At 38.3% G+C, this 13,987-nt stretch overlaps 1 protein-coding gene across 1 annotated transcript in view; it reads right to left on the bottom strand.

The window, feature by feature from the left end:
• Positions 1 to 13,987, bottom strand: part of SHISA9 (shisa family member 9) — a 247,744-nt gene that overhangs the window by 223,851 nt on the left and 9,906 nt on the right. The window contains 1 exon segment of the mRNA XM_084641662.1: positions 13,379 to 13,506. Within this exon segment, the coding sequence (XP_084497788.1) occupies positions 13,379 to 13,506 (128 nt within the window).

Here is a 13,987-nt window from a genome sequence, read left to right as displayed (position 1 = left end):
AAGGACCATGTCTTCTTCTGTGTTTGGTAACCACTTGGCAGATCTTGGGCACTATCCTAAACTAAACAGAATATAATTACTAATAACAATAATACACCCAAATTTCTAATCCACTATATTTGTCTTCTGTGCACTCTTTTTCAAGTGTCAAGGATTTGATCCTGAAACAAAATGATGTTATCTTGGAACATATTTTAGAAATTGTAAAGACAATGTCAGAAGCATATATATGGCCGTCAGTTTTTCCTTCTTGTTGCCAATAATAAAAGTGCAAGGCAAGTACATTTCTTAGAGTTGGATGCTTGCTCAGTTATGAACTATATGTGAAGTATGAATAATTGTCCCCTTTTTACACGGTTTTAAGAATACTGTTTTAAATAAAATTTAAAGTTTTAAGGTTTAATGATACTTAACAATACATTAGAATCAATATTGTAATTATCTGTGAATGATTATTAATGTAGCTTTTCATCAGCTGTGGAGATTTGCTCTCATATATTTTATATTATCCATATCAACAATATAGCCATTTCATAAATATTAAACATACTCAATTCCCTTCTTGGCTTTATTTTATAATAATGAAACTGGAGTCGGCAGTGACATGTACATTTCAAAGGAAGTTATGATATAAAGCAGCAACCAAATTAAATGGAACAAAGCTACTGAAAAACCATTTGTGATTGAATTTGGTGGATTGCATTTTTTGAAAATATTACCTTACACTGAATAGCATTTCATAATTGCCTAGTAATGCTGCAAAGTGTATTCATAAGCTTTTTAATGTATGCAGCCAAGCTCACCACTTTTATCTTGTATACACTGATTCCTGATGCAGGCTGGTAAAGTTAGTATGTATGGATTAAAAGATGAAGTAATAAAAGACAGGTGATCTTACAGGATGTGACAATATTTTAAACCATAAATTTAGCATCCAAGTTTCACTCAGCCAGAATGGGAAAGATATAGGTGCACCTGCAGCTTGCAACAGTTTATATCTGACCTTGTATCCGTAGCTGAAATCAGCATATGAATGTATCCATGTTCTTTAACATTGCTGTGATTTTTTTTTGAGACAACTAACATGGGGGTGGGGGTGGGAACAGACTTAGAAAGATGATTTAGCTTTAAACTAGCAATTAAGAATTATATTTTGGCACACAAATGCAATTTCTACATATGACATTGTTGGCAAACCAACATTAGAAACAAAAGGTACCTTTTGCCTGCCTTTTAACCAGGTGACTCATGTCACAATACCTTGGGCTTCATAAAGCTGTACCTTCCATTTTAAGAAAACAAAAGAGTCCAAACTTTTTTCCAAGCAGAGTTACAACATGGGTGGACTCAGATTTTTCCATCAAGAATCAAGATGTTACAGATTTTAATATCAATGAAACAGTGATGCCTGATGCTGCTGACAATTATTATTAATAGAAGGTTGTTTTACTAAATGTTGATCAACCCCAAGCAAACTTATAATGACTTTATCTGTCAAAGAGTTTTACATGATTTTAAGATCATGAAAAGGGTAAATTGTGAGAACTTGCCACATTAAGAAGATGTAACAGATAAAAATATAGCTTGTAAAGTGCCAAGCTAGTCCCAACTGCTTACTATTGTGAGCGCTCCTTTTGTTCTCAGAAGAACAGTGGACAGCAGTAAGCATTAACATTTAGTAGCAAGTGTCTGCAGGAATGGACCCTTAGTAAACAATTCTCTTGATGATACAAAGAAGAAATTGAATCACCCAGGTAGCGGAGAAGTTCTTCTAAGAGTCAAATCATACTTTAATATTAGACCTCATCTGCTAGTGTGTAAATACTTCCCATGTATAATATGACAATATATCAGAAGTGCCATGAACAACAGCAAGATGAGTCTTGTTTTTACTATCTACTTTCCAATTTTGTTGTTGTTGTACGGACTGAAACTGCCCATATAATACAATATTATTGCACTCTTCTCTTCAATTGTGAAAACAATTTTTGTTTTATTAATGATACATTCATTTAATTAAACTGTGTTATAAACTGTAAAATTTATGCTAAATAGATTTTTAAGAACAGAATTTTTAATACCATAATTTTAATTACCACAAAATTAAATAAATCTGTGATAATTAACTATGGTTGTATTTCTCTCAAATACCTTTTTACATTGTTAAATATGTTACTAAAATATACTAAATTTACCTGAAAATTAAAAGCATGCTAAAGACAAATGATTATATGTCAAACAGAGAAAAATATGTTCATACTGCACAATAAAGAAGGCAATAGCCAAAAAAAAGGACCTTTCTTGCACATTCTGAAGTTTTTAATGGTAGTGATCACATACAGGCATTGTGATGTGGTCTCTATCACACTAAGCCCGACTGGGTAAAAAGGACCAAATAAGCCTGTGACAGGCTGTGCCTGGAGGAGCGTCAGGACTGATAATGCTTAAGGCTCCATTTTTGTCACAGAGATCACGGATTCTGTGACTTTCCGTGACTTCTGCATTGGCCTGTGTGCCTGGCCCAGGGGCCACCTGAGCAGGCAGCCCCTGGGCCAGGCACACCGGCTGCTGCTTGGGCAGTCTTGGACCCTCCCCCATACCCCAGCAGCAGGAGTTTTTTGTTTTGTTTTGTTTTTTTGGGGGGGGGGGGGGGCTCAGGGCTAGGGGTTGGAGAGCGGAGTGGTGCTTACTGAGGTGGGCTCTCCAGCATGGCGGCAACTCCCCTCCCTCAGCTCCACATGCTGACTCCACCTGCAGGCACCGCCCCTACAGCTCCCATTGGCCACGGTTCCCACCCATGGAGGCAGCACATGGAGCTAGGAGCTGGGGTTGCTGGTTCCCAGGAGCCAGGTAGGGAGTCTGCCCCAGTCCCACCAAACACCACCCCCCCAGCACCCATGGAGCCTCCAGGGCTGCCCTTCAGAACTCAATTTTCCAAGGAAAAACTAAAGATTTTTTGATAAATAGCCTGAGTTAAAACTGACTCAGGCCCTTCATTCTGATCCAGCAAACAGGGAAGACCTTCCATCCAAGGAAAGGGCATTTATCCTTAGGGAAGAGTAGGAAGGATTGGCATGTGCCAGAGCTCATACTGGAGTTGTGGGGGATCTCTGGTAAGCTTAATAGCATGTGTGTATGTTCTTTTATTGTTTTTAATGTTTTCTCTGTAATACTTTTACCTTAAGAATCAGTGTGGTTGCTTAGAAATAGGTATGTGGTAACTTAACTGTGGGTAATTACACTGTGGATACCCTTTGAAGAATAAGCAAAGCACAGATGCAGTCCTGTTTTATGCCGTCTGCCTTGCTGGGGAAGAATAAAGTAGGCAGGGTACTGTACACCTTGGAAAAACCCTGGTAAGCAGGGAGAGGTCTCTGACCAAGAGAGGTGACAGCTAGGGTGCTGGAAGCCTGGTGCCCTTGCTGCATCACAGAGGGGGAATACAAGTGCAGTTGCCCTGAACTGTGACAATAATTAATTTCCTTGAAAATATTTACTGTTTTTTTTTCAGGAAGGTTCATAACATCTTATTATAAATCAGTATAATATATCTGTATTAAAATATGAAATGTAAACTAGTTACATTTTATATTAATGATTAACAGAAAGTGGTTAACACAAATTCAGAACTAATTAAACAGTGAGTTATAATGACTGATTGAATCCATGTAGGAGATCAATGAAGTGCACATTCACTTACTGTAATTTTAGATTGGAAGCTTGTGCTTCCAACATGGGAGGCTTGGAGTTCTCAGATTCATCTCTGTAACCATAATTATATTAACAAAAATCCCCTCAGCAACCTGCAAATGCTATAAATCCCACAGTATGTGCATAATTTAAACTAAAGTCAGGAACTGGAAATGAATTTACAGTAGTTTAAAAAGTTGTCTCTAGGTAGTGCAGACTGTGGTTTTAACCTCAATCAGAAATTACAAGACATAAAAATACGTTGTGCCCTTTTGGTGGTGGTGGTAGTTGTAGATTTCTCTTGGAAGAAGATGAATTTGTTTTACTGAGTGAATGATATAAAACGAGTGTTTATCCACTCATTGTAGATAACAGGCAAAATAGCTGTGTCCCATATACCAGGGCCGCCTTAACCATAGAAGTTTTTTTGCATAGGAGTCTTGATGCATCAATTAGTCTAGATTATTTGAAGTATCTGATCTTTAGAAATAGTTTTAAACTGCTTTCCAGCTAGGTTGTATAAGCCCTAGTAAAACAATTTCTTACATAATGACACTAATGACTAAGGCCTAAATTTAAATTTCTAAATTGAGTCCCAGTATTGCACACACATTCACATGCTTAACTTTAAGCACATGAGCAGTCCCATTGAAGTCAAAGAGACTACTCACATGATTAAGAGTTAAGCACAGGCATAAGTGGTTGCAGCATGGGAGGCCCTGGAACAACATTTTCCCTTCCAGTTCATTGTTCCTCTTAGCTGAAGCATTTGGGGTTTTTCTTTGTTTAAAATTACCTGCTTTTTTGTCTGGACTTAAGTTTTACAACAGTAGGGTCTTACAGGTGAGTGTCAGAAACAGCTGGTACTATCAATGGCTTTATTGCATGCTAAAGTAGAAAAAGAGAACAGATTATAAAAAATGGATTAGAAGAATGATGACAAATGAGAAATCTGTGGAGACCTTTGTGGGCCTATGAAACCCTCCATCTGTATTTAGCTCCAAATCAGCAGATTATCAGCTATATACAGCAATGCAGCATAAAATCTCCTTGGTAGAGTATTTCATTCTTTCTCTGATCAATTTTCATTTACTTGATTATTTAAAAGGATAGATAGGTGTGTCCTTTCTTTAAACTCACTTGTCTTCCCTTTTAGTTCATACATTTGGATTATCTGAAGATTTATTTGGTTTTACTCTTTATCAGCAGTTAGTGAAAACTTTTAATTTGTGGTGATATATGAGCAAAATAGGAAAATAAAAAAACTAATACAGCCCCAGCTCCATGTCTGTCCCATCCACTACAACAGCAGTGTCTGCCCTGTTCTTGTTCTTTCCTAAATCATCACTTCCCCACTCCCAACTATGTTGCAGAATCTCTTCCAAGTCAGCAGTCCACAACCTATTCCCCCATACTGACTACACAGTCCCCTCTCCCATCCACAGCACTCTTGCTTCTCACAAGCATGCCAGCCCTGAGTCTTGAATTTGTGCTAGCAGTTTCACTCGCCCTCATTCTTACCTAACTCTGGCCCCCTCATCAACAGTTCCAGTGCACTTTCACTGGAACGCCCATCAGCTGGCTAACCTCAGGTACCCCTTTGGTGGCTCAACACCTCCTGTTATCCTTGCTCAGCAGATGTGAGTGGCCTCTTTCCAGTAAAGGCTGGGTTCTTGGACTCCACTTGCACCTTCTGTCTATAAAAAGTTGAGCAACCAAAGAAGAACATATGGAGAATACAGTCCAATTCCTCTGGGCAACAGCCCATACAGAACCAGGTCCAGAATAGCATTTTACTGTAACTATGTAGCCTGAATGTTGAGTAGAGGATGCAAATAATCATGTACTAAGTCCTTTGTATATTTCCATATATCTGCATATTGATGACCGTGGAAGTTTAAGGCCCAGATCAAGGACAATATTGTACCCAGAATAATAACTTTGCAAATTCTCAATAATGGCAAGTTAACTAACTGTGCAATTACGTGGTCAACAAATATCATGTCAGTAAACTTACTACATAGTACTGGGGCTCCAAGGACCTTCCATTTACAGGAGTAGCAACCTTTAGCTCTGCTCTAAAATGTAGTCTCTTCATGATGCCTCCACACTTAATTCCTATTAGCAACAATAAGATTTATGCATAAGCAAAAATATCCTAGAAACATGTCAGGATTTAATGAATCATCTGAGGTAAACATTTTTGTTGCAAATGTATTTTTTTTAAACATAAAAATAACTCATTTGCCACAGGAGTGTTTTATTTATTGCTTAGGCATTCTAAATAAATATAGGCAACTGCTGAAAATTCTTGCAAATCCTAACTTTCTTTCTGCCAGTATCAAGCAATTGATATAAGTGCTGATCCTGCTGTCACTGGTGGCCACAGTAATATTTTCTCTGGGAGCAAGATCAGGGTCATTATAAATGTTGCTTCAGTATACTCTAGAATAAATTTGTATATAATATATTTCACTCTATTTATATGCCTGGATATTGCATAAACATATTTTGCAGTCAACTTCCTACTTCTTCTTATCAGACCCAATTCAGTATAACACAAAGTAGATACTTAACTTTAACTACTAGCCTTAAAACAAAACAGTGTTTCTTCATTTTTTGTTTGTTTGCATCAAAAATGTTAAAGAAAAAACATATGCCATCACCTGGCAGACCAGTCCATTGAAAATATTTTCACATTAAATGAAACAATAATATTATAGTACCATCTGTGGCAGAATTGGAGATAGACCCCAAATCTCCTGACACAGTACAATGCTCTTTAACTACTAGGCCATGTTTCTTCTCCACTGTCACTTTCTGATACACTTTTTACTTGTTCAAAAGCAAGTTACATTTGAAGCTACTTGGTGGTTTTTTAAAATGTCAATCTGTCAGTATTTTATATTTGTAGATGGGATTTTGTCATGTGATGACACTGAAAATGGCAAAATCTCAGGATGGACAGTTGCCTAGTAACTTGTCATTTGTGTGCACAAATATCTGCTTTGTGCATGCAGTCATAGTAATTGCAGTTCTGCATGAAGAAAAGGAGTACTTGTGGCACCTTAGAGACTAACAAATTTATTTGAGCATAAGCTTTCGTGAGCTACAGCTTATGCTCAAATAAATTTGTTAGTCTTCAAAATGCCACAAGTACTCCTTTTCTTTTTGCAGATACAGACTAACGCAGCTGCTACTCTGAATTCTGCATGAGTCACACAGTTTTTCACAGGACCTCAGATTTTGCTTGTTTGAAAAGAGGTCCTGAAAGTTATTGCCAACTTTGTTATATTCTGCTAGTTTACTACTAGAGCTGGGGGTTTCTATCTTCAGAAAAAAAATATTTTTCATTGAAAAAAAAAAAAAGTTATCAGTTTTCATGTTCTTGGGGTTTTTTAAGAAAAATCAAATTGTTCTACAGAAAAAGGTTTTCCAGAAAAATTTTCATTAGTTGAAAAACCAATTTTCATCCAAAAAATCAGTTTTTGAAAGAGAATTTTTGTCCAGCACTATATTAGGAGGGCTTAACACAATGATTATCCAGAATGTCAGCATCCTTTGATTACTGTTTGACTTCTTCTTTTGTATATATCCCAAGTCAATATGTACATTTTTCAGCCATCTAACTGCTGCATCATCGAGGCTAGCAAGGTATTGCAGTCCACCCTCCAATCTTGTGATTGTGCACTCCTCCACCACATGTTTGATCATCTGCTTGCTGCCTCACAGTCCCACTGAAGAGTGCTGAGCCAAATTTCTGCACTGGGCAGTCACTCTAGCTGTTCCTGTCTGCAACATGGGATGCAGATCCTGGACTATGCTTAACAGGCTGTAACAGGTGGATGTAAGTTAGGGCTTCTGAAATTCATCTGCATGCCTGTCTCTCTATGCCAGAGTTGCTGCCACTCTGCAAGGTCCTAGCCCATGACCCTGATATGCCATTGTTCATCCTAGATTGATACTAGACTGGCATGAATGGCTGCCATGAAAGGATGTTGCAAAGTCAATCATAGCAAGTCAGCAGGAACTGCAGGTGTGGATGTCTTCTTCGGGGCAGATTTTCTTGTAGGAAGTGTGCATTGTTTATTTACATCTGTTGGAATCATTGTCAGCCTGGTGTGCAGCAGGTTGCTTTCATCCATCATAGCCCTCCCTGCAATTTTAAGGGTAATGGCATCTCGTCAAAGTTTTGACGGAGCTATATGAGCCAACACATATAAATTAGATGTTAATGTGTGGCTAAAGCGGCCACTAAAAATATGGGTAGCTGTGTTCGGCTCCAAATCAATGAGATGTGTATGCTGGCTCCCTCCACCCCGACGGCTCCACAATATTCCACTCTTGCACATAACAGCAACAGGACTGAGGTTTGTCAAACATTTGCCTCTACTTCCCAGCTTCTCTCCGGCTAGCTTCTGGATCAAGGAAGTGTGTCAGGTGATCTTTAGGGGACATTTCTTCTGCCTTCTTGTGGTGCTCCCCCTCCCCCATGAGTAGCATAAAGCAGAACAAACGCAGATAAAATACAGTACACAGGTTTGCATTCTAAGCCTACTGTTTTGACAAACTAACCATAGACAACAGTATGGAACATGTTATTTTAACACACAATCACTTCAAAAGAATCATCCTCTTTCTAAATATCCAGTGTCCCAAATGGAAACAGCGGCTAAACACATAATTCTTTTCAATACATTGAAACTCCTTTATAATCACCATTATATGGAGTCCAAAACTTTGGCCTTTATAACACTGGCCACTTACTACAGTATAACTAAATATCTCCTTCACATAAGCACTGCCAATTCATTTGCACTTACACATTCCTGTAGTTTTATAATAAAAAATTACAATAAAAAAATTAAAATTGGAAAATAGCCCATAACTCTCCCAACTCAATTAAAATGTAGACAATGTATACAAACAATTCTCACCTTAGAAAAAAATCCATAATGTAGAGGTGGCTTCCCTTTTTAGCCACCTACAGCTGGGGGAATCTGCAGGTTCCCATCAATGCACTAGGAAGGCGGTTGACTACTTCTGGGTGAGTTATTACTATGGATGCAGGAACTGAGATTTTGCCGATCTGTAGGACAGTGGGTAACACTAACATAACCATTTGTTTCACTATGCTGTCAGACTGAGATTTAGGAATAATAGTGGGAAATGTATTCCAGAGATGAGGAGCATAGCTTCAAAGACTCTTGACTCACACTGCATCTACATTATGATCTTGAGAAGTTAAATAAATTACCAACTCCTAACGTAGTAATCAATGGGAAAAATATGGCAAAAGAAGATTGATCCACTATGCTGCTCTCTTAAGAATTATGAAAGTGTAAAAGAAATTAACAAAAACATATAACACAAGATTTTGCAACAAGGTTTAATATTTTCCTGAATTCCAAATGTCTACATATTTTAAATAGTTAGAATTATCCACTAATTAATTTTCTTTAATATTTCCTGTTAAACCCCTTGAATGCTATGTTATTTGGTGAATACTTGCTGTTCACTGTCAATGCACTATTTGGTGGTAATGCAAGCTGATGAAGGAAAATGTGGGAAGCTGTTTTGGCTTTAATCCAAAATAAGGCACATTACTAGAAGAGAAATATGGACAGTAACAACCATTAAAGGTCAAAGAAAACTTAAGCAGTGAGCATTTAGCATGTCTGGATTCAGATATGCACAGGACAAAATCTGTCCTTCTCCAGATCCACCAAGATGGATACTCAGAAAAGGAAGAATGGCAAACCAAGTAAGTTACAATCCATTGGGCTGCAGAGACATGGAAACATTTTGCACTTATTCTGAAGGATTTTAGCTTTTTGTTGGATTCCTAATCTTGGCAAGTAGCAGAGCTAACTGCAGGCTGCTTAGAAAATCCTTTTTCTTTAGTAAAAAGTCATCTAAAGACTTAAGCACACTCTTTTTCAATGTCAGAGTTCATGCAAGGTATTTCATTTTGATAGAGTTCTTCTTTCCGAAACAGCTTCAGTATGGTTTGGCAGCATCAGCAAAGTGGCATTTCAAGAGATCAAAAAGAGCAAATGAATAATCGCTCAAATTAAACCACTCTTGAATAATACTTTGCTTTTGAAAATTAATCTTTAATACATTTGAAAAAAAAATTCTATGAAGAGTACATAGTGGCTATGAAACTATTCCCTGCCTTCTTGCATCATGGAACAATACAAGAAGGATGACTTGTATTGTTCCATGATGCAAGAAGGCAGGGAATAGTTGTGACGGCAACTTTCAGTCTCAGTTTGAGGTGTTCCTGAAGGTTGTAACTTAAAAGTACTACTACTACTATAGTAGCCATCAGCAGATGCAGTAATTTTGTACCACTTCATCTGCTCTACATATGTAGTAACTTGTGATTAGACCTATGAACCATACTCAAGTTTCAGATTTATTTGCTTGCAAAAACATATTTTAAAAGGTTGCTCATTTCTTTAACATTAGCACTGGGTAATGCTGTACTGTTACAGGTTGGTGATGGTGCTGCCAAATTTTCTAGTTTTTCATAACTCCACCATAAACATTTCAGACTGCTAAAATATTTGACGTAGAAAACTGACTTCTGCCCATTTCAATAAATATTTTTTCATAAAGGATTTCACTCTGTACCCTACATATTCACTTGACAGAATGTAATAGCTTCTAAAGCACCAGTTAATTCTGTTGAGTGGCTTAATCCCATTTTGTCTAAGTATGTATTTTCATGACTGATTATAATGGCACAAAAGTAATGATGATTTATCAGTTATATAATAAACATATTTAAAATTGTTTATGTAACTATGATAAACCTGACAGGAATATCATGCTAATGTCTGCACACATTCCAGATTTCATTTCCATTTCTTTATGTAACATGAAAAGCAAAGAAAATGAAATACAAAGGGGCAGATCCTCAGCTTGTGTAAATTGTCAGATGGGCCTATGGTATCTTGCATCAGTTGAGGATTGGCACCAAAACGTCTAAGGCACCTTTAAAAAACGAACTCAGATCCTGGTTCTGCAAACATGTACTATCATTGAGTTAAACATGGTACCTAAAATTGATAAATCTAAGAAATACAATGAGGGTAATAAAGATCTGCTGTGTTGTGCTAATATAGCATAGTATATAAGGTAGTGTCTGTTAAATGCCCAGTGTGAAGATTTCTGAAATACCCAGAAATGAGCAATGAAATAAGAAGTTGTGCATTTCTTGGCTTTTGTCTGTAACCTAGATTCTTGACCTTATTTTAACATATGGGGGTGAATGGGATTGCACCTAATTGCTTTACCACTATGCACCTTCCCTGCTTGAAAACCTGATCATAGGAAGGAGGTGCCTCTCCTTTTATTCAGCGAAGACCAAACAGTATATACTCCTGGGGGAATTCTGCACCACTGTGCAATGCAGAATTTTGCACAAATTAATGTTGTGCATGCAGAATTTCCTTTTTCCCCTCACAGAAATGGACTTTAGAGATGTTGGTTGCCACTAGGGGCCACTGGACCCAGCAGAGCCCAGCTCGCAAATAGAAGACGAGGCTGGGGGGAGGAAACTGGAGGGTTACCAGCAGCTGCAGTTCCCAGCTTGCCCTGAAGGAAGGAGGCAGTGGCATGCAGGAAACTCTATGCAAGCCTGGGACCCAGCATCCCTCTGGATCCCTGGCCTCTGGGGAGTAGGGCCTGTGAGTGTCCGGGCTGAGGGGGGCCGTGGCTGGGCTCTAGGGGGTTGTAGGTGTGAGTGTTTGGGCTGGCAGGGGCATGGCTGGGTTCTGGGGGGAAAGGGGTGTGAGTGTCTGGCACTCTGGCCCCCTGGCTGGGCTCTGGGGGGTATGGGGTATGAGTGTCTGGCTGTCTGGTTGGGCTCTGGGGGCAGACGGGGTGTGAGTGTCTGGCCCCCCAGCAGGGCTCAGGGTGCGGAGGGGGAAGAGAAATAGGAACTGGGTTGTTACAGGGGTTTCTTTAACTCTCTACTCCTGAGGAAATTGTGTGACTTGCTGACAGGTATTTTGAAAGGAATTACCAAAATAATTGAAACTGGTGTGATTATATAGTGTTATTTTGACAAATAAGATTTGCAGAATTTTAAAATCTTGTGTGCAGAATTTTTAATTTTTTGGAACAGAATTCCCCCAGGAGTTAGCATAGAATTGGTATATGGAGTGCAGGGATAGATGCAGTGGCTACACCATGCACTCCCAGCTTTCCATCAAACCTTTGAAAGCTCACATGTGCTCCATGCAGTTAAATTCCCTTTGGGAGCTGGTGTATTTTTGAGTGGATGTCGATGGGGGGAGGGGGGAATTAGGTGCTTCTGTAAAGCTCTGTACTTTCCCCTCTCAATGGTGCAGGGCAAGTGGTTCCTTAGGAAGCTATGCATCCAGATTATAATAGGAGGCCAGGCTTCACCGTACATAGTAGCTTCACCATAAATTGGAGCTTTTCCTCTCTCTTGATACCTGGTATTCACAAAAGGGGGAAATCACACCTAGCCTCTGCCACTACCCCAAAGAGTGGTATTTATGAAAAATGCCATTATTTATCTGGGTTCTCTGACCCTCCACCCCCCACGCATTTTACCAACAGATGGTATGATATGGCTTCAAAACAATTGTACAATATGATCCAAGCAAAACCTATTTTCTTGGTCAAAGATGATCAAACTGTCAGCTCTATATAGTTGTAGAAAGACATATGAAAGACAAATTAGCTGGTGATTTAAATATACTTAAAACACATCAAGAAGTAAATCCATAATACTTTTGCAGTAGAAAGCACATTGTAGATAGACAACACAGAAAGAAATTGTCCACTGTAGCCTGCTGTTCTGAATTATGCTATTTTCTTTCACAAACACCTTGAATTTGAACAGAGAGAGAGAGAGAGAGAGAGAGAGAAACCTGCCCAGCAAAAAGGGAAACTTAATCTGAGCAGGAGAAAGAGCTTTCTTAGGGGGTCGTCCAAGACTGTGGAACAAGCTTGCACAGGATCTAAAAGCCGCCTGAAGCCTTGCCACATTCCATACCAAGTGTGAAGTGCACTTTTTTGACATTGCTATCAATAATACATGCACATAGCACAGCTACTATAAAATAAAATACATAATATGTATTAAAAATAAAATAAAAGAATAAAACAATCCTCCCCTAATTATCTCTTTGGAGAGAGAAAAAGAGAGGAAGGGAGGGAATGAGACACGTGTGACAAATGCCAGTTACTTACTCTTTACTACATTTCTGGAAGATGTTCAGACATTATGGTTGTACAATTGGTATAAATACCTACATAGAACATTTTCTTTTTGGACTTCACAGTCTTATTAAACATCCTATAAGTCTTACTATAAACTTGGCTACTTTTGTATTCTCTGTCAAGTATACTGAAACAGTGAATAGGTCATAATCTGAGAACTGAATGAAAATGCCTTTTTAAATAGACAGAGATATGAAATAAATGGCAGCCAGCCACCAAAACTAATCCCAAATAAATGCAATAATTTAACTTTAGTTCAGTTGAAAATGCCATTTTGACAGAGTAAAGTCCTTGATGTAATCTAATTCAATAATAAGGACTTATAAGGAATATTTTCTGATTTACAAGAACCCATGTCCTAGCTCCTTTGATCATAATCACTCACTCGCCTGGCAAAACAGTGATTTAATATAATGCAACTTACGCAAATTATTTGCAGGTGGCCTTGTCTCCATGTTTTCATAATGTTGCACATGAACTACAATGTTTAGGTCTCTTTCCATGTGATCTGTTGTGCAAGGACCCTGAGGTCGCATAACATCAGCAAGAGCCCTGAAGAATAAAAATTAAACTCAATTAGAATAAATCTGCAAAATCTATAATGCAGTTACAATGTACTCTGGTCCTTTTAGTTCTTGATATTGTACATTACAACGTATATACTGTAGAGTCACAGTTTAATAGGGGCCCAATCCAGCTCCCATTGATGTCAAAGAGAGTTTTGTCACTGACTTCAGTAGGAGCAGAATTGGCACTAGATGTATGCCATATAAGTAGCTGATCCATTACTGTGCCATAGAAAATAATTGGTCCCCCTGCAAAAGCCCTGGCCTTAGGCAAAGGAATGATATGGCATGTGTTATTAATGTCTTCAGGGTTCAGTGCAAGTGTTTTCAGTTCTGTACCTCACTGACCATTGTTTGCCTCCTTTGTCACCAGATCTGGACCGTTTTAATCCATTTTTAAAGAGAATGGATATTTTTACTAGGCACTATGCCCAGTTTAGTTTGTTTTTGTGTAAAGTTACATACAG

The sequence above is a fragment of the Lepidochelys olivacea genome, assembly GCF_965140295.1.
Source record: "Lepidochelys olivacea isolate rLepOli2 genome assembly, chromosome: 10".
NCBI lineage: Eukaryota > Metazoa > Chordata > Testudines > Cheloniidae > Lepidochelys > Lepidochelys olivacea.
The sequence above is the reverse complement of the archived record's forward strand: the minus strand, read 5'-3'. Positions and strand labels throughout refer to the sequence as shown.